We start from the raw sequence: 18,801 nt of genomic DNA on the forward strand, positions 1-18,801 counted from the left end.
TATTACACAGACGGACGTACTTAATAATCATCTTTATTTTCATTGTACATCATATTTAATATTTGCAATATTTCCACCAGCAATTTACCGCTTAACAACGCCCTCTTTTTGTTAACATCTCTCTCTCTCGGCGGTAACCGACTTTTAACTCGCGTAAAATGTGAACGCGATGCAGAAAGTAGCATCTTCTCGGATTCGTGTGAAATCTTTGGAGATTCATCAGAGATTTCCGAGTAACGCACCCTGATCGCGTTCCACTGTTTCGAAAGATTCTCATGAACGCAAATTCATCTGTTTTCACAATAGCGCAGTGAACATACGCTCTCCTAAAATATACTGACATTACATTTATCGGTACGTCAATTCCATTCACAAATCCTAAGTTGGCACGCTGAACCGGTCATTATTATCCAAATTTCAACGTGCCAGATCACAAGAGAAAGAAAGACAAAATATGTATATTAACCTAAAGTATCACTAGTTTTCGAAATAATACACATATGTACATATATTCATTATTTATATAATTATATAATATCTATAATTCTTTCATCTTTCCATCGTCTACACATTACACAAATTACAAGTATATTTATCAATTCAAACGTCGTTAATCGAATTGAAGTTGAACGAAAACTTGCAACAAGTCAGCTGAGAATATTTATGCAGAACGGACAGTGTGATTAACGATTGTGCGTAAACAATTATATGGACTGTTACATGCTTAGGAAAACCTGCCAAGCGAATAATTTAATAGCCATCCTTCGGTCACAAGAGATTCACATTTTGCACATTTCGCGTTTAATAATTTAACGTTTCTGCAGAACCGATGACGAGTGCGTGTCTGTGTGAGGTAGGCGTCTAAAACTCTTTGCACCGTTTGCGTCTCTAAGACAGCATCTCCACCTCCGCTTGGATGTTCTGACGCGCCTGCTCCTCCAGCTTGTCACGAAATTGTACGGTGGCAAAGATGTTTGGGATCTGTAGAAAGTTCTGCAACACCTGAAACGTCTCGACAAGTTTTTATCCTTTCCTCTTGCATGCCGTTTATACTCAAGGGTTGAATGGCGGCTTGTGACTTACCTTGAGCCGTAGCGCCGTGTACATGGGCTCGCTGAGGAAAGAGTATTCCCCGCGTATTCGCTCTCTGTACTCGGAGTAACTATCCGGAGGGGAACCGAGTACCGCCATATCCAGGTCGAGAAAGTAGTGAGCGTCCTCGCTGCCAAAGGCACCACCTACCTTGTGCGCCTCGGTACTGTGAGTCGCCGCTACTTTGAGCAGAGCACAAGTCTCTTCCCTGAGCTCCGCGTCCTGCGCCGATTTAATCAAATTGGGAAATGGAGCTTTTACTCGACTCTAAAGTGCATGACGGAAAAGATATTCGCTCACCGACGGAATTTCGGCCTCGTCAGCGAAAGCGTTGAAATGCTCGAGATTCTTGTCCTCGCTAAAGACCAAGGCTTTAGGATCATATTCGAAGCTGAAACAAGATATCATTGAGTGAGTTGTATAAGGTCTTCCCTTCTTGCCACTCACTTTTGAAAGAATATGGCAAGCAGGACAGCTCGCGGATTTTTCAGATTGCTTTTGATTTCGTAATAGTGATTGAGCTTCTCCCTAAGCGAGTCGAGATTATGGTACGTGCGTTTCTCCTCGGAATAGAGCTCTTGCAGGCGCGTGAACCAGGAGTCGCAGACCGCGGCGTCCAGGCCCTCCGTAGCTTCCTTCCAACTGTCCTCGAGCGATGCCATTGCCGCTCTAAAATTCTTTCTCCCTTTTAATCCTCCAATTAGCTGCCTTGAGAAATTAGCTGCAGCCACGTATATCGAGTAAGAGGCACGATTAATTACATTTTCAAGTACGAATGAGGTAAAGGTGAACGGAGAGCCCAGACAACATTCGATCAACGTAAGCACTCACTCAACTTTCGATTAAAGCCGCTGACACGCTTTCGGCAATTACCGAAGCATCTCATCCACATCCACATCCACACGCGAACGCCTTGCGAACAAGCTCCGCGTAGCGGAGCGTTACGTTTTACGTTGCGCCGCGTTGCCTGACAAAACAGTCCGCCTCTACTTATTGATCGGTGTTTGAGCTTTTACAATACATGGGGTGGCCGCAATCGCGCGCGCGCGCGCGCGCGCGATTCCTCTATCCTTACTTGCGCTAAATAATCACTCGAAAAGGACACGTAACGTTCTTGTCACGTAATTATTGATAATTATTGATTCTACGTAAGTTGAACTTTTAATTTACAATATTGTAAATTATGTTACAGGAAAGGTTGTTGGCATTGCATGTACATACGTGGTACAAAATGTTGGACATTTTTTCACTCAAACTAATTTAGAGAGAAAGCCAAGTTTTCGAAATCTCTCGCGGGCGCGAGGAACGATTCTAATATCGATCGACCGTGAGAGTATCGAATTTTGATATCGATACTCACTTGCCACTTAAACTAGTCGGCCAGAGGAGAGAGACTCAAAATGAAAAATAATGTATTGTTGCTTTACGTCTTGTTGATAGCACCGATTTCCATCGCTTTGTTTCTGCACGGTTTCTTCCCTGTCGCTCATCGTACCGATGCGATCGCCTCGCGACCAGATGTCCCGGAATACGTCGGTAACTTGAGGTAAATTAACCCTACTTGTACGTCAGTTCATTTACTTACAATTAGTATAATCGATTTACTTTTCCAGCGTAAAGAGATATGCATTGTACAGGCCGATGATAACAAAATTGATAATCATGGTGATCGACGGACTAAGATGGGATTTTGTCGCGGGACCGACAGGAAAAGCTGCCATGCCATTGACAAATGCTCTACTGGTAAACTCCGCCGGATGCTTGCTACAGGCTAAATTGCAGTCACCGACAGTAACGATGCCTAGAATCAAAGTAAACCATTTTGCTAATAATTCATTTATGCTCTGTGAGACCAGTTTGTGTCAGGCTCTACTTGCTTACGATACAGGCAATGATGACTGGTACAGTGCCAAACTTTATAGATATAGTACTCAACTTTGGCAGTAAACCTTTACACAGCGACAGTTTGTTGCTTCAAGCGAAGAAGCATGGGCACACTTTAGTATTTTATGGAGACGACACTTGGCTTTCTCTATTTCCCCATACATTCCATCGTTACGATGGTACTACGTCATTTTTTGTTACCGACTTCACAGAGGTAATTATCACAATGTCTCTTTATTAAAATTATTTTCCAGAGACTCATTCAATGTTTAACAGGTAGATAATAATGTGACTCGACACATACGAGACGAGTTGAATAACGATGACTGGACTGTGATGATTCTTCATTATCTTGGGCTAGATCACATTGGTCACGTTGAAGGCCCGTTTGGCGCTTCGATTAAGCCTAAACTACGAGAGATGGACGAGATTGTCGCTCAAATAGCCCAAGTGGTGCAGCATTGGGTCAGTATGTAAAAAATTCATCTCTCTTTTCTTTTCACACTAAACTTGTATGGTTCATTCGGACGCGCATTTTTAGAACAACGATGGAGCGTCTGCGCTTTTCGTCGTCTGCGGCGATCATGGGATGAAGGACTCGGGCGGCCACGGCGGCTCGACGCCGCAAGAGACGACAGTGCCGTTTATTACAATAGGAGGAACTCGCTGTTTGCGTCGGGAAGACGGTGAATCGATCGAAATCGAGCAACTCGACGTTGCAGCGACCTTGTCGACTGTTCTCGGACTACCTATTCCTTCTACAAACCTCGGCTCCGTGTTTCTCAATAGCATCTACGATCTCGACGACGCTAAACGGCTCTTCCTTCTTTATTACAACTCGAAACAGGTGTTTAGTCGTTTTCAGAAACTCGCCCATCATGAGTCGCAAGTTGAGTGTAAGCATTTGATTTAAGAATCATTTTGTGCAACATTAAAGGACATTTAGATATTCTAGGTGTATTCAAAAGTAAAATTAGCAATCGTATAAGGAAAGATTTCATATTCTCCAGATGTATACCGAAAGTATTTGGACGCTGTAAACCTGCATGTCGCTTGGTTGAACGCGAGCGAGACACAGCATGGAATGGTCGAGAATGTCGTCTCGTCTTATCACGCGATCCTTGAGGAGATGAAGGACGCTATAATTAGCAACATAATCAAGTACGATTTTCCTTCGATGATCGTTGCCGTCTTCTTTCTGTGTCAAGTGAGTCAAACGGATGTAATTTTGAACGATTCAAATATTTCAAAAATTATATTCAAAGAGCATTCAAATCAAGGTTAACGTGTCGAAAATATCTGTTATATACAAATTTGTAGATAATTATAGCCTTTTTATGAAACTTGAAGATAATTTCTTATTTTATTCTTTCCTTAGATACTTGTCGTCTTGTTCTTCGTGCGAACCGCTGTTTGGACTACGCATAAAAAGACCGCATCGTTTTTCTTGCTGCGATTTCTTTTGTGTCTAGGAATGTATTATCTTTATAGTTTTGAAAGCACCACTTCTTTCTACTCGAACATGAATATATTTGATGCTCTGTTGTCCCTCGTAATCGTTGGCATTTTATATATTAACTGTGATCTTTGTACAAACAGCGTTTTATCTCTGACGGAGGTGAGAATCAATATTTTATTTCCAGTGGAAGATACTATATAAAAAGTGTCATTAATTTAGACAAAAATATTTCTTACGTGAAATAACTACATTTAAATTGAAACAAGAATGTGCGCGCGCGCGGTTTTTTTATTATTATTTCTGTTTCCTACAGATAAAATTTATACGCATATATATTTTTATTTATATATTTTCAGAATTGTAGAATTTATGAATATTATATGATATTTTAATTTTCGATAGTTTACGAAGGGACTAAAGAGTGAACGTGTAGTGTTCCAAATCGGTGCGTTATTGCACATAGCGAGCCTTGCTAGCAGCAGTTTTATTGAGGAGGAGCATCAGACATGGTACTTCTTCTGGGTTACTACAATCGCATACTTTCTCTATCGTTATACCACGAGATTGCTCGCGTACCATCGATAGTGAGTAAAATCTTTTTTTTTCTATCTAATGGTAATTTCATAATCGGTATTTATATATTATGTATAAGTGGTGTGTTCAGAGAGTTTATATATGTATATAAAATGTGTGAAATAAGCAATAATTGATTATATTAATTACATATACTCTTGTAGATATATTTCGAGGGAGACTACTTATACTTTTGTTATCGTTATTAATTTTAGAGAAATATGAAAATTCTAATAATGTGCTTATTAATAAAATTCATTTATTGACATGTAAATTTATGAAAAATAGAATAACGATAAAATTCAAATTTGCCATCTAATAGTACGGTTATATATAATAGCGATCTTACGAGCGTTACGGTGCGAACAGGGGTGGGTCCAAATTGCGGCGATACTAGGAGCCACGTACAACTTTGTGCTAAGCTATTGTTGCTACTAATAGGGCACAGAGTTCTGCGAAAGCTAAACAGCACCGGCGACAAGTGGGCTCATCTGCCCGATCTAGCTCGTTGGTTGAGAGAGGATGACAGCAAAGTCGGAATGACGTTCCTACTTGTAACTGGTAACGTGTCTAAAGCTGTTGACAAAATATATGTTATGTTTCTCAATATAAATGAATTCAAGTAATATTTATTTTCAGCACTTGTTCTTCTAATCTGGATCGCGTACAAATGCGAGGATAAAGAGTACAGGTGGCAATCGTTGTTCCTTAATACGGCTATCGCGGCATGTATATATATTCGTCACATGTCCAACGATGCCGTCGTGAAAATTCCATTGTGTCCCTTGTCAAGGTAAACGATTGCATTATTTATGCTCCATGTAAATGTCAATTTTTTCAAGAACCGAGCTTTTTCGTTTGTTGCAGCGGAATACCCGAGGTACGAATGTTTTGGGGAGTAGTAACGCTATCTCTGCTAAGCTACGGCTATCGAGCGACACTAATAGTTAAGCGTGACAAATGGCGTTTCACGATGCTGTTCTTCATTGTGAATACGTGGACGATGATCTCGGCGATGCTGCACCAACCGTACAATGTAATCTTATTGCCAATGCAGATGGTCGCAAGCTCGACGCTCGACTCTGTATTGAGAGAAAATGATTTACTCGATCTCGGAATCCTCTTACATTATTGGCTAGGCAATGTATTTTATTTCTATCAGGCAAGTTATTTCTATCTGGCTTTGAAATCCTTGACTTTTATTAATCTTAACATCAACTTAAGAGGAGCTCTAAGAAAAAAAACTGATGACCTGAAATCGTTTCCTTCTTCTAAATCTTTTAGAAAAGCTTTGAAGCATTGTTTTTTTGCAGTATAATTTCAACTTATCCAGAATGTTTTGCTTCCATATTTAAATATCGTACATTAACAAAATTTCCTCGGCGAGAAATGATGCAAAGTTTCTTTTTTGTTAGAATTAATCTATAATAATTCGTTGAGAAAACTGTTTATCTATCTCGTGCATTTATACTGCACACGATTGATATTTTAGGGAAACTCCAATAGCCTTGCAAGTATAGACGTCGCGGCAGGATACGTCGGTCTGCGTTCCTACATGCCTTTCGTCACCGGTGCCTATTTAATCGTCAATACTTATTCCGCGCCTGTCCTGGCTTACTTTCTACTCGTTTACTATCGGCAACTACATCAGACACACCGGTGAGTGCTTCGCAAATTTTGAAATTCTTATCGTGTGATTCATTCGATCAGTTAACAGACTCGATTCGTGTTTGTAGTATGGACGTTGTCGCGCGTACGAGTAGGACTTACATCGCGTGGAGGCTGTTGACGATAACAGTCTACATGATCGTTGTCGTCAGTCAACGTCACCATCTGTTTGTGTGGTCGGTCTTCTCACCGAAATTGTTGTACGAGGCGACGTATTCCGCGACGATGTGTTGTAGCGTGCTATTAGCGTTGATTGTGATTGCGTTGCAATCTGCAGCGATTTCTGGTTACGCGCCGTGCAAGAATTAAGAATCGTGCGACGCCGCGAGAAACAGACATGTGCGTTTGTACATACGAATAAATTTATATCCCGATCATATAATAAAATGCCTAGTCGATAGAGCACTTGTGGGTATACGAGCGCTCATTGGTGAAAGTGAATTAATCGCAAGAGTATATTGTTTAATGAATATTTTATTTTCGTCTTAAAAAAAAGATCCATTTTATTACGTAAAACCAAAAGTCTAGAATGTAGTACTAACAACATCGGGACGATACACCATGCTACGATGGCAGTTTATTAGTAAAATAAATCTGTTATACTAGAGTGGAATATCGTTTAACGAAGATAGTCAAACCTCCGACTTATCATCGCACAACACAAAGAATCAGATCCATTTCATCTCTTTTACTTACATTTCAGCTTCAATCACCGTGCAATATAAAGGTGCAATTTCATGCGCGCGAAGAAAAGTCGGTCAAAGTTCGACTCATTGTCAGTCCAACCTGTCCAACTAATAGCAAAGCGACACTGAAATCAAAGAGGTGGCGCAAAAGAATAAAAGAACACAAGTAAAAAAATTAAGGAAGGACCAAATATCCTGCTTCTGCAATTTTGGTCCAATCTTGCCCAATAATTTTTCCAACCAAGTTGCAGTCATCGGCAAGTAATTGTGGAATCGTATGTCCATCAATATTAATTTTGGAACCGACGCAAAGAAAAAAAAAACTAATGTGCGTAGAATTGCACCTTTAGGTAAGAAAAAAAATAGGTGTCCGATTTGAGATTTAAATAAGACGAGCAGCCCGTTTGTGATAATTTCAATTTACTGTATTGTGAGAAAACATCCTTGAATATTATATTTTTCGAAAATGTAAAAAAGAATTGAATTTCTACCCGTGTAACAGGATCTAATTGTAAGTGTATTAGGATCGAGTAACCACAATTTTTCATTTCCCCTCCAGGTTCATACCTTGTGCAACGAATGAAAATTGCGTCATCAATTGAGAGCTTAAAAAGCGAGCAATATAGGTAGGCGTGTGCATGTTCGTAGTATCGTTGGTCGGAATCGAACGGTGGTAGAATAGCGTAAGAGGAGAAATTAAATTGTTTATGGAGGTTTGGCCGTTTTGAACATTGCAATGAAGATATACATATTCCACTTTATCGACGGGAAATGAAAAAAACCTAGTCGCAAGTATGACCGAGCACTGTCTCACAACCAGAGAACTGTCTCGTGCCAGCGAGACTCCTGCTACTAGAGTTGGAATTTCGTTTGATGCGGCTACCTATAATCTCGCAGAGTACATCTAATTCGCTAAAGTCTCTTCGCTAATCCACGATCACAACAAATAAATTACTATCGTTGCATCCACGTTGCTAAAAACGTCCGACTTTTCGATTATGCGATTCTACAACGAGCTCGCGAGATCGAACATTGACGAGGGTGTCAAAGTTATCAACGAGGAACATCTTTTTACGTGTGTACAAATACTCTACGTAATACTAAAGTCGTCAAATACAAGATGTCTCAGGCACGCTCTACTATGGATACTAGGAGAAAACCTTTCCGTTGATAATCACCCTCCTTTTTCTTCAAAGCGAAATCTAAGGCGACACCTATTATGTGGGACATCTTGAATTATGACAGACTCAAGAGCGAGAAAAGCGCATAACGCGCCCCGACGATTCTTGCGGTTTTCCGTAAGTGACTTGTCGTTGACAGAAAACCGTCTTAATCAGAGCGATTTGATAAAATGAGATAGAAATTCCACTATCGTTCGTACGATTTCGTACGATGTATCGTACGACGGCGTCCGTGGACCATTGTTCGTAAAATATAAATGTGCACATCGCTATAGAAAAATACTAATGGTTTGGCAATATTTGACACGGCGTTATAAGTACACAAAGCTCACTCTTAAAAACCCTCGAGCTCTTTGGACCTCTCGAGTTTGCAGCAACAGAATTGTAAGTACTTTCAATGTGACACACGCGCACACTCACACTAATAATATACATATACGCTTAACGATGTACCCGTATATCTTTTAAAACGCATTTGATATTTCCAAGACATCATCGATTGGTACGAATTGGATTAAAATGGCGAATTCATTCCCAGTTTCGTACCAAATTCTAAACGCGCCCTCTTCTGGTATCTGACGTTCACTCTGAGAAAGAAGGGAATAGATACATTAATCCATTTCAGAAATTGCAACGAACGCGCCACGTGACTAAACGACTAAATGACGAAAGGCACGCAGAAGGAGATAGACTTACTTGATCTCTTGCCACTTGATCAACTCGTTAACCGCGAACGTCAGCGGAACGGAGAGTAGAAAGAACAACGGCACCTGTATCGGCAAGTTCTCCATCCTCTTGCTTTCCTCGCGCCAAAACTTGCGGAACGCCACGCCGGAGAACACCGCTTGCACGCATAATCTACGACGATAACGCAACGGGTGTGTTTCGGAATTTAAGTTCTGTAGTTGGAGGACTCGAAAGGACTTTTACGGCATATCTACTGTTGTGCGATTAGATCTGTCACTTACACGATAAGTACGCCAAGAAACCAGGTGCAATTACTCATAGGGTTTTTCTTCCATATCGAGTATTCCCTGTGCACAAAGCTGACGGATATCGTGACTGAAAGAAAAACAAAAGTATATTAATATTAATATCAACTTGTAAAAGATTTGTCAATGCTATTTTTTTAAGGCAAATTAGAAAATCAACTTGAAGGCAGGAGGGAAGAAAATGGTTGGTGAAATTACCAAAGTGCAGGACTATGAGCGTGAGAGCGAAATGCTGCACGACCAGAATGACGATCGGCCTGCTGCCCCAGCCGCCCCAAATCTGGTCCCGCGGGTCCGGATATATATACAGACATTTGGAGTTTTGTGGCACATAGACGGGACAAAGCGTCAAGAACGAGAGACACTGCGAGAGAATCACCGTGATCACTGTCGGCAAGAACTTGCTACCGTAGCACCAGAGCACGAATAGCGTGACCTATAATGGCATTTATCGACGTTATTTCTTTTCCTCTGGAAAGATTGTTTAAATTCATATAAATAGTCACCTCTCCGTTGACCACACATTGATTCTTCCCGGTGGCGCGTTGCATTATCGTCGGGTCTATCGGAGTGGCGATCATGGATGTCGATAGTATGGGAATTATCAAGCAGCACAGCCAGAGGACTTGGTCGATGGAGAAGAGCGGCGGCAGCAGTAGAAACGCCGAGAGCATTTGCACAAATGAGAGCGTAACTAAGCAGCACAGCCAGAATTGTATACAGTTCCATAGGTTCTTCATATAATGACGAGCCTGGGCGTGGGCACAGAAGCAAAAGAACGTTTATCGTACTTGTCGTTACCTTCTCGCTTAATTTTGCGCAAGATACAAGGTACCTCCATAATGAGATGAAAGATTGCCACAGGGTCCTCGCGTTTCACGCTCAGTGAACACGCGACAGAGTTGAGCGCTCTACTCAGGTCGACGGGAGAAATCCCTTGGGTCTCCGCGGTGGGTACCAACACTGATACTTTTTGACACACCTGAGGGTACAAAGGCTCCACGGCAACTCTACAACCGAGTTACAAGTCTTTAGAGAGACTCGAGCACTGTCAATCGGCGAGATTCTAGGTTCTGTTGAAAATTTTGCAAGATTCGATTGAGATTACAAGGATTAAAAGTACCCTGCGTCAGCCTGCATGAAGATTGGCATGTTCTCAGCATTGGCGGAGGATCCGAGCACGCATACCACTTCGCCGTAGTCCTGCATAATGTGCAACATCTCGCGAGTCACTGTGGTGTTGCAGTCGGTGAATAGGGACACGAGCAGTGGCACGTTATCTATCAGTTCGATGTGCGGACGTATCTTATCTATGCCCCTCGGCAATTTGGCCTGTGCTTGCAGAATAAATATCTCGTGTATCGTACAGAAATCATTTCAGCTTAATCGAAAGAAGCTCTCTGCCCTACCCTGTTTGACAGATCAAAGTTGACCGGCGCGCTTTGCTCGGTGCTGTCGGTGAGGCAGCTCAAGGATCTCCAAGCCTCTTGGCCTGATCCCAGATCGACGCTTTGCACCAGGACACTGTCCTCGCTCCTCACCGTGTCCTGCTCCCTGCTCGACAGTTTGTTATCTCATTATCAAACTTTACCATATCTTACAAATCTCTTTATTCTAGATTATTTTGGATGTCACAGCTACCTATGGCTCATCGTGCTCTTGATCTGCGAAGGCCCCGTGTTGTTCCACTCGGTAGTCTCATCGTCGAACTTGACCGTTGAGAAGTCCGTGTTGATAGCGCTCGGCGCTGACATGCTCATCGCTCGGCTGTTGTTCAAGTTGGTGCTAAAACAGGAGATGTCCTTTCTTAGTGGGTATTACCAATCGGCTGATATTTCGCTATGTGATAATGATGGACGATGAGAAACACATCTATAACGCTAAGAAGCCAAGAGAGTTAGCGCAAAGTTAGTTGGCCGCAAAAGTCCTTTACGAACACGACAAAGCTTCCGTGACAAGTAAGCGCGATAAATTCTCTCTCTCATCATGCCGCGCATCTTTCGCGACCGATCGCAACCGTTGAACGTTTCCTTCGCGTGCTCTTAATTTCTTTCTTTCCTTCTTACAAATTCTCTGAATCTTTGCAACTTTCATTGGTATCTGCACGTTCTACAGTTAAATACGTTGCCATTCTAACTTGTTTTCTGCTTGTTTCGAAGCAAAGCGGAAGTTTCTCATTTTATAGCTATTTCTGCATGTAATCGGTGTAACGTACCGAGGTAAGACACGACTAAGCAAGTGGCTGGCCTCGTCCATGCAGGAGTAATTAGGCTGATGAGATTGGGCCGTGGGTGAGGGAGTGGGTGAGGACATGGCTGCTGCCTGGCTCACCCACCAACCCACTGGACTCTCGGACCTGACATTGTCATGTGTGTGTGTGTTAGTAACAATAAAATATGGACGTGTGTATCTTGGTCGCGCGTCTATTCGCATCAACAAATCTCCGATGGGCATCGACTCGCAATTGCAGTAATGAAAATTGCTCTACATTTGTTGAGGAACGTAATATTGACTGCAAAGTAGAAAAATCGTAGAACAAGTGATGATAATAATGAAGTAAAATTACTGTGTCAACTGTGTGCGACTCGATGTCCTGCATGAAGAATGAAATATTAGTATACATATGTTAGGTATTAGGACACTGCAGCCAAATGATCGCGACATTATCTTCGAGATTAGTGACACTGCGGAATGTCTCGGAGAAACCAGTCATATTCGATTCTCGAGTCTCAGAATTTTCAAGGAGCTATCTAACAGCTATTTAATTATTGCATTTCTCACGATAATTGCCTCTCTTGCGGTTTTTCTCAACACGGATTTCATTCACAACCCAACAAACCTTTATGTGATATATGCGAGTTAATTTGTTTTGAAATCAAGTGTACACTGGATCTTGTTGAATGTTATTTCTCGAGACATTCTGCGTGTAACAACGATAAACATGCAGATCAATATGAACATATAGACAAACATATACGACGGGGGCATATGCGGATATCTCTCCAACCGTTGCTGTCTCCTGCAATACACATGGACACATCTTACATTCGAGTCTCACGGCAGCTTGTTCTAACGAGAATAAGAGAATTAATGTCTTGTCAGAATGTCAATATGCATGCAGCTTTCTCACGTGCGTGTCTGATCTTACAATTAACCCTTTCAATTAGAAACGTCTCTTTTAAATATATTTTTTAAATTGTCAGTTTTAATCCTCTCTCTCCATCGAAAAAGGAAATGTATTCATTAAAAATTAAGAGGGTCGCGAATATGCCCCACAAGAAATCCAAGAAACATTGAAAGATTGACGATGGTACGTCGTGTTTCTGTACACGTTACCTGGCACCCTCGCTGAGTAACGAGATGTGGCAATTCCAGCCGCTCTCCAGACCCATTTTCTCCGAGAAAACGCGCGAGCGCAACTCGTTTTCCTTGCTGAAGTGGACAAATCTAATGCACGCCCTGTCCAGTTGCTCGATCAATTGCACCTGCAATTATAACATGACCGCATTTACAAGGGGGAGAAAAAAAAAGAAGAAGAAGAGATTAACGCTCGACCATAGTGTCGCACCATGTCGGTTTGCGCCTGATATTGCATGGTCACCATTCCAATGAAGACCTGATTGCACTGCATCTCGAAACAACTTTCGACGTCGCTCACGTCATCATCCTTGTTTTCGTTGCACAACAAGGAATCTGAAAAAGAAGCCACGTTTTCTTCTCGCGGTTGAAATATTGAATTTGTCTCTATTAGACGAAAGTGTTTTGTAGTATCAAGATTGAAAATTGCTAAAAAGATGAAAGTTAAATAGTTTCCCATGACGCTCCGTCCTTTCGAATTGGCGAATAGATTAACCTGTCGAATGAAACTGCCCCAGTATTCCTCGTACTCTGGGATCGAGAACGTTTCTAAAGTCCCATGGCAAGGGGGTCGGGCTCCTGTGAGGGGTGTACAAGTGTTTACTATCAGCAGGCAGCTCCAGATATATCTCTGACATTTTGTCGCCAATGGCGCGCGTAAGTGGTCGGTAAGCGAATGCGGTACAGTAGGAAGTCAAGCTCGTCCTCTGGTAGAAGTCCTGCACCTTTTTTCTGTGACAGAAGGGGAAGAGAGGAAATATTTACGTAAAACATGTTGTTTCAGAGACTAATGTACCTGTCCGATGCGGAAAGAGGGCAGAGATCGTGACCGTCCCAATATTCGATGCACGAGTCGAGAATTATGTCGGCCGTTCCTTGCGTCAACAATTGCAGACCACCACCGCTGCGCTCTTTCACAACCACGGCGACCATATGAGGAAACGGGAACTTTAACTTTGTCGCAATGCTCAGCGAACGCGCGAACTTAATATCCCGCCTGACCATCTCCGGTTGCTATCAACAAAGCGTTTATAGTTTTACTTAGACTCTAGTTGATTATCGAAATTATCATTGTGAATCGTCGAGCCTGGGAAGAGGGGAAAGGATTCTCCTAAATTGTTTTGCCAATACTTACTACGTGTCTAAATGTACACAGTTGCTGCTCCAGTTGAAAGATCTTTTGCGCGTGGTCCTGGAAGCCGATTTGCTTGGCCAGTTCGCACAGACATCTGCTGAATAAACGTTACTTTTCAATGATTTCGAAGGTGAACTTTTTGTTCCGGCAACCGATTAAGATGGTAAGAGAGGGAGAGAAAGAAAGATGAAGGACATACCGTCTATTGGTCACTGGGACCAGGTTCTCATTGTAGAGAGCCTCGCAAGTGACATGGCAGCAGAATTGCATGTAGTGCTCCTGCGTATCCATGTTGCACGTATTGAGGAGGATCGCCAGGCCGAGCGGCTTCAGCGAGTTGAGATGCCGTCGCCAGGAGAGGTCGTCGAACTGCAGTCGGAAGGGTAGGGCGTGATCGTGGGTGAGATCCAAGACCTCGGCGGTGGAGTGCGACATATCTGCGAAGCATCGGACGTCGTTACGTCGCGCACTCGGCTCTCTCGCAGTTTCCCCGTCCTTCCTTACCGTGCTGTACGTAAGACGTTCTATTGGAATTCACCTTGGTCTCCTCGGACTCCTGGTTCTTGTCAGCTGTCTTGTCCACGCTACCGGTACTGCAACATAAACGGGACTGCAATCGATACCTAATAGCACCGGATTGATTTCGCGTTAAAATTTAAGTTACGTTAAATTCCTTGGTCTCATTGTCAGGGGAGAAATTGACTATAAGGATGACTACCTCGAGCTCGGCGACAAGATATTGGCGTTACGTAGGAAAAATACTTTCTCCGCCGTAGGATTAGGCCACGAGAGAATTCCCTTCTTATCTACGCAGCACAGTGCCTAGAAAGATATATTAAATAGATGACCGTATCACACTCGGTCTGTGATATTCTACTCCGTGGTTAGGTACTCACGGTCACAGAGCCCAGTACGTGCAAAATACTCGCCGATCGCGACATCATGTGCTCGTTGCCGAAAAGGATATTGAAAAAGTACTCGTTGAGTTCCAGCCAATTGTACACCACGTCCGGATGATTGGGGCCACTCATGTCCGCGTCTTCGAAAGGATCTACAAACTAAATCAACCCTTTGCTCACACAAATATCCAAATAACTAGCATCCTGCAAGTATATACCTGGAGCTTCTTTGCGGAGAGATAAAGCTTGAACAACGCTTTGAAGCGGGCCATGCCGAAGCAGTTGAGGAATATCCAGCAGGCGGGGAAGACCAGCGGCAGTAACGGCAGGCTTACGGCGATCGGTTGCAGCAGAAACATGTCGCTCCAGCGGCCGGCGCCAAAGTAGTCGGCCAGATAGAGGTAACGCAGCAGATTCACCACGAGGATAACGATCACGAGTATCGGATAGGTCAAGTGTTCGATGCAGCAGATCATGAGTAAGTGACGCTTGCGATTGTAATAGGTGACCGGTCGATCGAGAGCTTGATCCAGCGCCATTCGGAGGTTCGTCAAATACGGCGTCTCCTGGAGCTTGTAGATCTTGCTCTTGAGCGGCGCGCGGGCCTGTGGCGTCGAGAAGATTTCGTTGGCGCTGTGTACCGGCGCGCTGTAAGTCTCTCTCGCGTGCAAAACCGGCGCTTCCGGGTCCTGCGGTTCAAAGAGATTAGGATACGTCCTTAATCTACAACTCTCTAGAATCTCTGCTCACGTACGTTGTACGGCACGCAATATCCGGGTGCTTGTTGGCCTGGTTTCATCACGATTATGTCACCGGCCACTAACAAAGCCCACGGCAAGTTGACCACCTGACCATCGCGATACGTCCACTGCAGGGTCAGGCAAGGAGACTGCGGACTGCACAGATGCGGATAGTTGTTGGATTTCCATTGACACGTGGCGCGCGCAACTGTCATTTTCAAACATACGCGCACAATTGTATAACCAATTGTATTGCCATTGTGAAGAGAAAGGATTTATTAAACACAAGTACCATCGAGTTGGCCGAGAAGAGTTTTCACTCTATGAGGAATCTCCTCGTGTCGTAATTTGTTATCCGATACCACTAGGATAAAATTCAATACTACTAGACAACAGACTATCAGTCCTTCGTACGGCAGTGTCGAATACCTGCAATAATATTTTCACTTAGCAGAGCGCTATTGTTATTAGATAGCAAAGCAAGTAAACGCTACCATGTTTCATTGAGCGTGAAGAACGCGACGATGAGAATCACGGCGTTTATTAGCAATGCGATCGCAGAGGTCCAGCAGAGCGTCGTATACTGGCTACGATGGTGCAGAGCGTCCTTGAGCCAAGCCCTATACTTCCTGAATATAAATAGTCGGATGTAAAAGCGTTGCTCCCGCGAAATAGTCGCTCACGCGAGATATTACTTATTTCTTCTGCGATCCTCTTGGTACTCCTGCAGAACGCGTCCGACATCGCGGTGCAGAGTATCCAAGGCTACCGTGGTAGTCAAACCTAGAGTCTCCTCAGCACTCTCGTCTCTCCTCGTCTCCCTGCCGCCGGTTAAGCGTTCGCTCTCCATCCTCTACAAGACTCACTCAAGAATCAACAAGTCGGACTAGAAATTGTTCAATTGTCAATATATGTATATATCAACCTTTGAATTTGATAGTTGACGTAACGCGATCATGTATCATTCGACAGCTCAACTAAATGTATACAATTCTATTTCAACTATTTCAGATTAATGTCATGAAAAGTTGCAAGGAAAAGATGCAGTCGAGAGAAAAGAGTCAAGGAGGTTATAACTACTCTCGTACTCGGCAAGGGATCGCTGCTCTTCTCTCGTGACACACTCGAGGTAACGTTTCAAAATTAATCGCAGTTTATCTCCAGCGCACCGACAAACTCGTCATTTTCCAAGTCTGCTCGCGAAACTGCGACGAACGGCACTCAAAACATATAACTCGCATCGCTCACGATTCTGGTGTCTGCCTGGGATGTGAATGATGCGATTCATGTGATCGTGCGCGTGCGCGCGCTGTTTCAAGATATATAAACTGTCCTTCATTTAGGATTATAGACATTTAGATTTAGAAAGAAGAAAGATTTTTATCTATTGTATGTAACAAGAAAAAGAGTAATTCAGATTATATTAAAAGGTAGAGCAGCAACAAGATTATATTTGATATAAATATTACAATGTAATATGTACACAATACAAAATATGTAAATGTGTATGTTTGCTTTCTCTTTCAGCGGTGGAAGAATCCCATGAACATGAGCAAGTACTGATACAACAGTACGATATCGACGTAAATCTGCGTAGTCGCAAAGACGACCTCGTCGGGACTCAATTCTATTCTGCGTCCACCCATAATGGTTTGCACGTCAAAGTAGAGATACTAAAAATACATAAATTAACAATTGCTGTTTTAGAGATGTGAGAATTTGCCAAAGAAAAAAGAATGGAAAATACACTGACCATGCACAACAAGAGAGTGCCAATGATGGCGATTACCAGGCGTAAGACAACTATATGAGTGAACAGCAAGATTATCAGCACCGTAAAAATGGCTACGATCGAAACCAGCCCAATCACCATCAGCATGCCCGGCCTCATTGTCAAGTCAAACTGTAATCTCATCGTAATATTTGTAAGAAAACCATCGCTCAATAAAGGTGTAGAGAAACTACCTTGGAGAATGTTGCTACGAGAGCTATGATTATCGTGACGACGGTAGTCATACCCATTACGATGAGAATCACCTCGATGCTGTAAGACACGGAGACGAAGGCGGCCAGGTACGACATTGCTAGTGTCTGCGATTTAACACAGATTTATTGTAATTTATACAGGGCAGACTATATCACCTTGTTGCGAGGGAAAATCGTACCAGCAGAAATAGACAAATATAGTTGAACGGTGGTGTTCGTCTTGCATGCACCGAGCAGCTTATGGCACAATAAGCGACAATGAAGAATACCCTAAAAGAGCCAGCGAATATTTTAGATTCAAGTTTACAAAAGTTTATTTCACTTTTCCTTAGCTCACATGGCAACGATCCACAGATACCAGTGCACCATCATAAACTTCTGCGCTTCATCCCTGAAAAGTAAAACTGCACAGTAGAGAAGAAAAGATATATTAAAGCCAGATACTTACACAAACATAAAGATGGATATTACGAGGATGGTGAACATCAATTGCAGCGTGAGGAGGCAAAAAATCTTGCGGACAAAGCTCCTCCGTACGACGACGTCTTTAAAGTCACCTATAAACTCGTCGGCATCCTCCTGCGGCAGCAGATTTCTCCTGCGTTGTTCTTGCACCCAAGCCTTGTACAGCGCCAGATTCTCCCTTTCCCTCTGCGCTACCATTTCGTCGGTCACCGTCACGGTGTATGGCCCCTCGAATTTCAATTTATTATTAATCCTCAAGATTAGGAAACATGACATTTCTTTTGCCGAATTCTACAAGAGATACGTCAAGTTGACAAATTCAACGAGAAGATTAACATCACTCACGCTTTCCACTTTCTGGCCTTTGATTAACGGCGGCAGCTGCGGAGGACCTGGGATATGCTGTGGGATCCGCTGTTCCTCGATATCGGTATCGTCGGACCGCATTGGGCAGGCCGTGTGCAATTACTCGTTAGCATATATCAAACCTCTTGTTCAACTCTGATTTATATTGTTTGTACCTAATGCCTAAACATCCCTATAATTATGCCCCGAATCTTACATCTACAAATCTATATCGTCAATCAGTCTGAATCAATGACAGTTACGAGCGACAAATGAATTAAGATACAAGTGGTTGCATTAAATATTTGTGTGTGAGGGTGCAATTAATATTATTGTAAT

General features: G+C 42.8%; 4 protein-coding genes across 9 annotated transcripts in view; 1 reads left to right on the plus strand and 3 right to left on the minus strand.

Moving 5' to 3' along the window:
• Nucleotides 1-7,838, plus strand: part of LOC105565675 (GPI ethanolamine phosphate transferase 2) — a 12,348-nt gene extending 4,510 nt beyond the window's left edge. For 2 of the 5 annotated variants that reach the window (XM_012019064.1, XM_012019066.1), the window contains exons 2-14: nucleotides 2,285-2,638; nucleotides 2,706-2,904; nucleotides 2,981-3,190; nucleotides 3,253-3,441; nucleotides 3,518-3,872; nucleotides 3,987-4,183; nucleotides 4,355-4,594; nucleotides 4,838-5,019; nucleotides 5,349-5,569; nucleotides 5,648-5,801; nucleotides 5,876-6,170; nucleotides 6,501-6,667; nucleotides 6,745-7,838. In XM_012019064.1, coding sequence (XP_011874454.1) covers nucleotides 2,493-2,638; nucleotides 2,706-2,904; nucleotides 2,981-3,190; nucleotides 3,253-3,441; nucleotides 3,518-3,872; nucleotides 3,987-4,183; nucleotides 4,355-4,594; nucleotides 4,838-5,019; nucleotides 5,349-5,569; nucleotides 5,648-5,801; nucleotides 5,876-6,170; nucleotides 6,501-6,667; nucleotides 6,745-6,985 — 2,796 coding nt within the window. In that variant the 5' untranslated portion in view covers nucleotides 2,285-2,492 and the 3' untranslated portion in view covers nucleotides 6,986-7,838. Of the gene's footprint in view, nucleotides 1-1,749; nucleotides 2,214-2,284; nucleotides 2,639-2,705; nucleotides 2,905-2,980; nucleotides 3,191-3,252; nucleotides 3,442-3,517; nucleotides 3,873-3,986; nucleotides 4,184-4,354; nucleotides 4,595-4,837; nucleotides 5,020-5,348; nucleotides 5,570-5,647; nucleotides 5,802-5,875; nucleotides 6,171-6,500; nucleotides 6,668-6,744 lie in introns of those variants that run through there. The other 3 variants (XM_012019063.1, XM_012019065.1, XM_012019067.1) reach the window with 3 other exon arrangements.
• On the minus strand, nucleotides 18-2,476 carry LOC105565677. 2 transcript variants are annotated; one of them, XM_012019068.1, is made up of 5 exons: nucleotides 1,924-2,476; nucleotides 1,540-1,813; nucleotides 1,393-1,483; nucleotides 1,084-1,314; nucleotides 18-1,002 (listed from the first exon to the last, which is right to left on the minus strand). In XM_012019068.1, exons 1-5 carry the CDS (start codon nucleotides 1,988-1,990, stop codon nucleotides 889-891), a joined length of 777 nt encoding a protein of 258 aa, XP_011874458.1. In that variant the 5' UTR covers nucleotides 1,991-2,476; the 3' UTR covers nucleotides 18-888. The 2 variants fall into 2 exon arrangements, with proteins under 2 accessions (XP_011874458.1, XP_011874459.1); XM_012019069.1 differs by having other exon boundaries at nucleotides 1,540-1,777; nucleotides 1,854-2,000.
• LOC105565674 (uncharacterized protein KIAA0195) lies at nucleotides 7,137-16,975 on the minus strand. The gene is made up of 25 exons (XM_012019062.1): nucleotides 16,592-16,975; nucleotides 16,362-16,519; nucleotides 16,161-16,295; nucleotides 15,959-16,095; nucleotides 15,681-15,874; nucleotides 15,145-15,615; nucleotides 14,924-15,085; nucleotides 14,746-14,849; nucleotides 14,532-14,620; nucleotides 14,227-14,464; nucleotides 14,028-14,121; nucleotides 13,689-13,906; nucleotides 13,389-13,624; nucleotides 13,104-13,228; nucleotides 12,872-13,020; nucleotides 11,751-11,891; nucleotides 11,177-11,320; nucleotides 10,945-11,089; nucleotides 10,659-10,867; nucleotides 10,371-10,545; nucleotides 10,042-10,287; nucleotides 9,734-9,971; nucleotides 9,512-9,605; nucleotides 9,240-9,401; nucleotides 7,137-9,130 (listed from the first exon to the last, which is right to left on the minus strand). Exons 1-25 carry the CDS (start codon nucleotides 16,622-16,624, stop codon nucleotides 9,058-9,060), a joined length of 4,170 nt encoding a protein of 1,389 aa, XP_011874452.1. The 5' UTR covers nucleotides 16,625-16,975; the 3' UTR covers nucleotides 7,137-9,057.
• Nucleotides 16,976-17,084: 109 nt separating this feature from the next.
• LOC105565688 (protein lifeguard 1) lies at nucleotides 17,085-18,737 on the minus strand. The gene is made up of 6 exons (XM_012019092.1): nucleotides 18,463-18,737; nucleotides 18,101-18,345; nucleotides 17,990-18,043; nucleotides 17,832-17,922; nucleotides 17,632-17,757; nucleotides 17,085-17,339 (listed from the first exon to the last, which is right to left on the minus strand). Exons 1-6 carry the CDS (start codon nucleotides 18,562-18,564, stop codon nucleotides 17,190-17,192), a joined length of 768 nt encoding a protein of 255 aa, XP_011874482.1. The 5' UTR covers nucleotides 18,565-18,737; the 3' UTR covers nucleotides 17,085-17,189.
• Between the last annotated feature and the right edge of the window lie 64 nt (nucleotides 18,738-18,801).

Source organism: Vollenhovia emeryi, unplaced genomic scaffold (genome assembly GCF_000949405.1).
Source record: "Vollenhovia emeryi isolate VEMERY1.0 unplaced genomic scaffold, V.emery_V1.0 DF939150.1, whole genome shotgun sequence".
Classification (NCBI taxonomy): Eukaryota; Metazoa; Arthropoda; class Insecta; order Hymenoptera; family Formicidae; genus Vollenhovia; species Vollenhovia emeryi.

Bases quoted from the DNA above. Each gene is read 5' to 3' on its own strand.
- LOC105565677 (XM_012019068.1), bottom strand. From the start codon at position 1,990: ATGTGGATGTGGATGAGATGCTTCGGTAATTGCCGAAAGCGTGTCAGC. The intron at 1,315-1,392 runs GTGAGCGAATAT...AAATCGGCGCAG, and splicing joins ACGAGGCCGAAATTCCGTCG to GACGCGGAGCTCAGGGAAGA. The intron at 1,003-1,083 runs GTAAGTCACAAG...GAGACGTTTCAG, and splicing joins ACACGGCGCTACGGCTCAAG to GTGTTGCAGAACTTTCTACA.
- LOC105565674 (XM_012019062.1), bottom strand. From the start codon at position 16,624: ATGATCGCGTTACGTCAACTATCAAATTCAAAG. The intron at 10,546-10,658 runs GTACTTTTAATC...ACTCGGTTGTAG, and splicing joins TTCATGCAGGCTGACGCAGG to AGTTGCCGTGGAGCCTTTGT. The intron at 10,288-10,370 runs GTACCTTGTATC...GCCCACGCCCAG, and splicing joins TCTTTCATCTCATTATGGAG to GCTCGTCATTATATGAAGAA.
- LOC105565688 (XM_012019092.1), bottom strand. From the start codon at position 18,564: ATGCGGTCCGACGATACCGATATCGAGGAACAGCGGATCCCACAGCAT. The intron at 18,346-18,462 runs GTGAGTGATGTT...TTGAAATTCGAG, and splicing joins AAGGCCAGAAAGTGGAAAGC to GGGCCATACACCGTGACGGT. The intron at 17,758-17,831 runs GTACGATTTTCC...GTTAAATCGCAG, and splicing joins ATATTTGTCTATTTCTGCTG to ACACTAGCAATGTCGTACCT.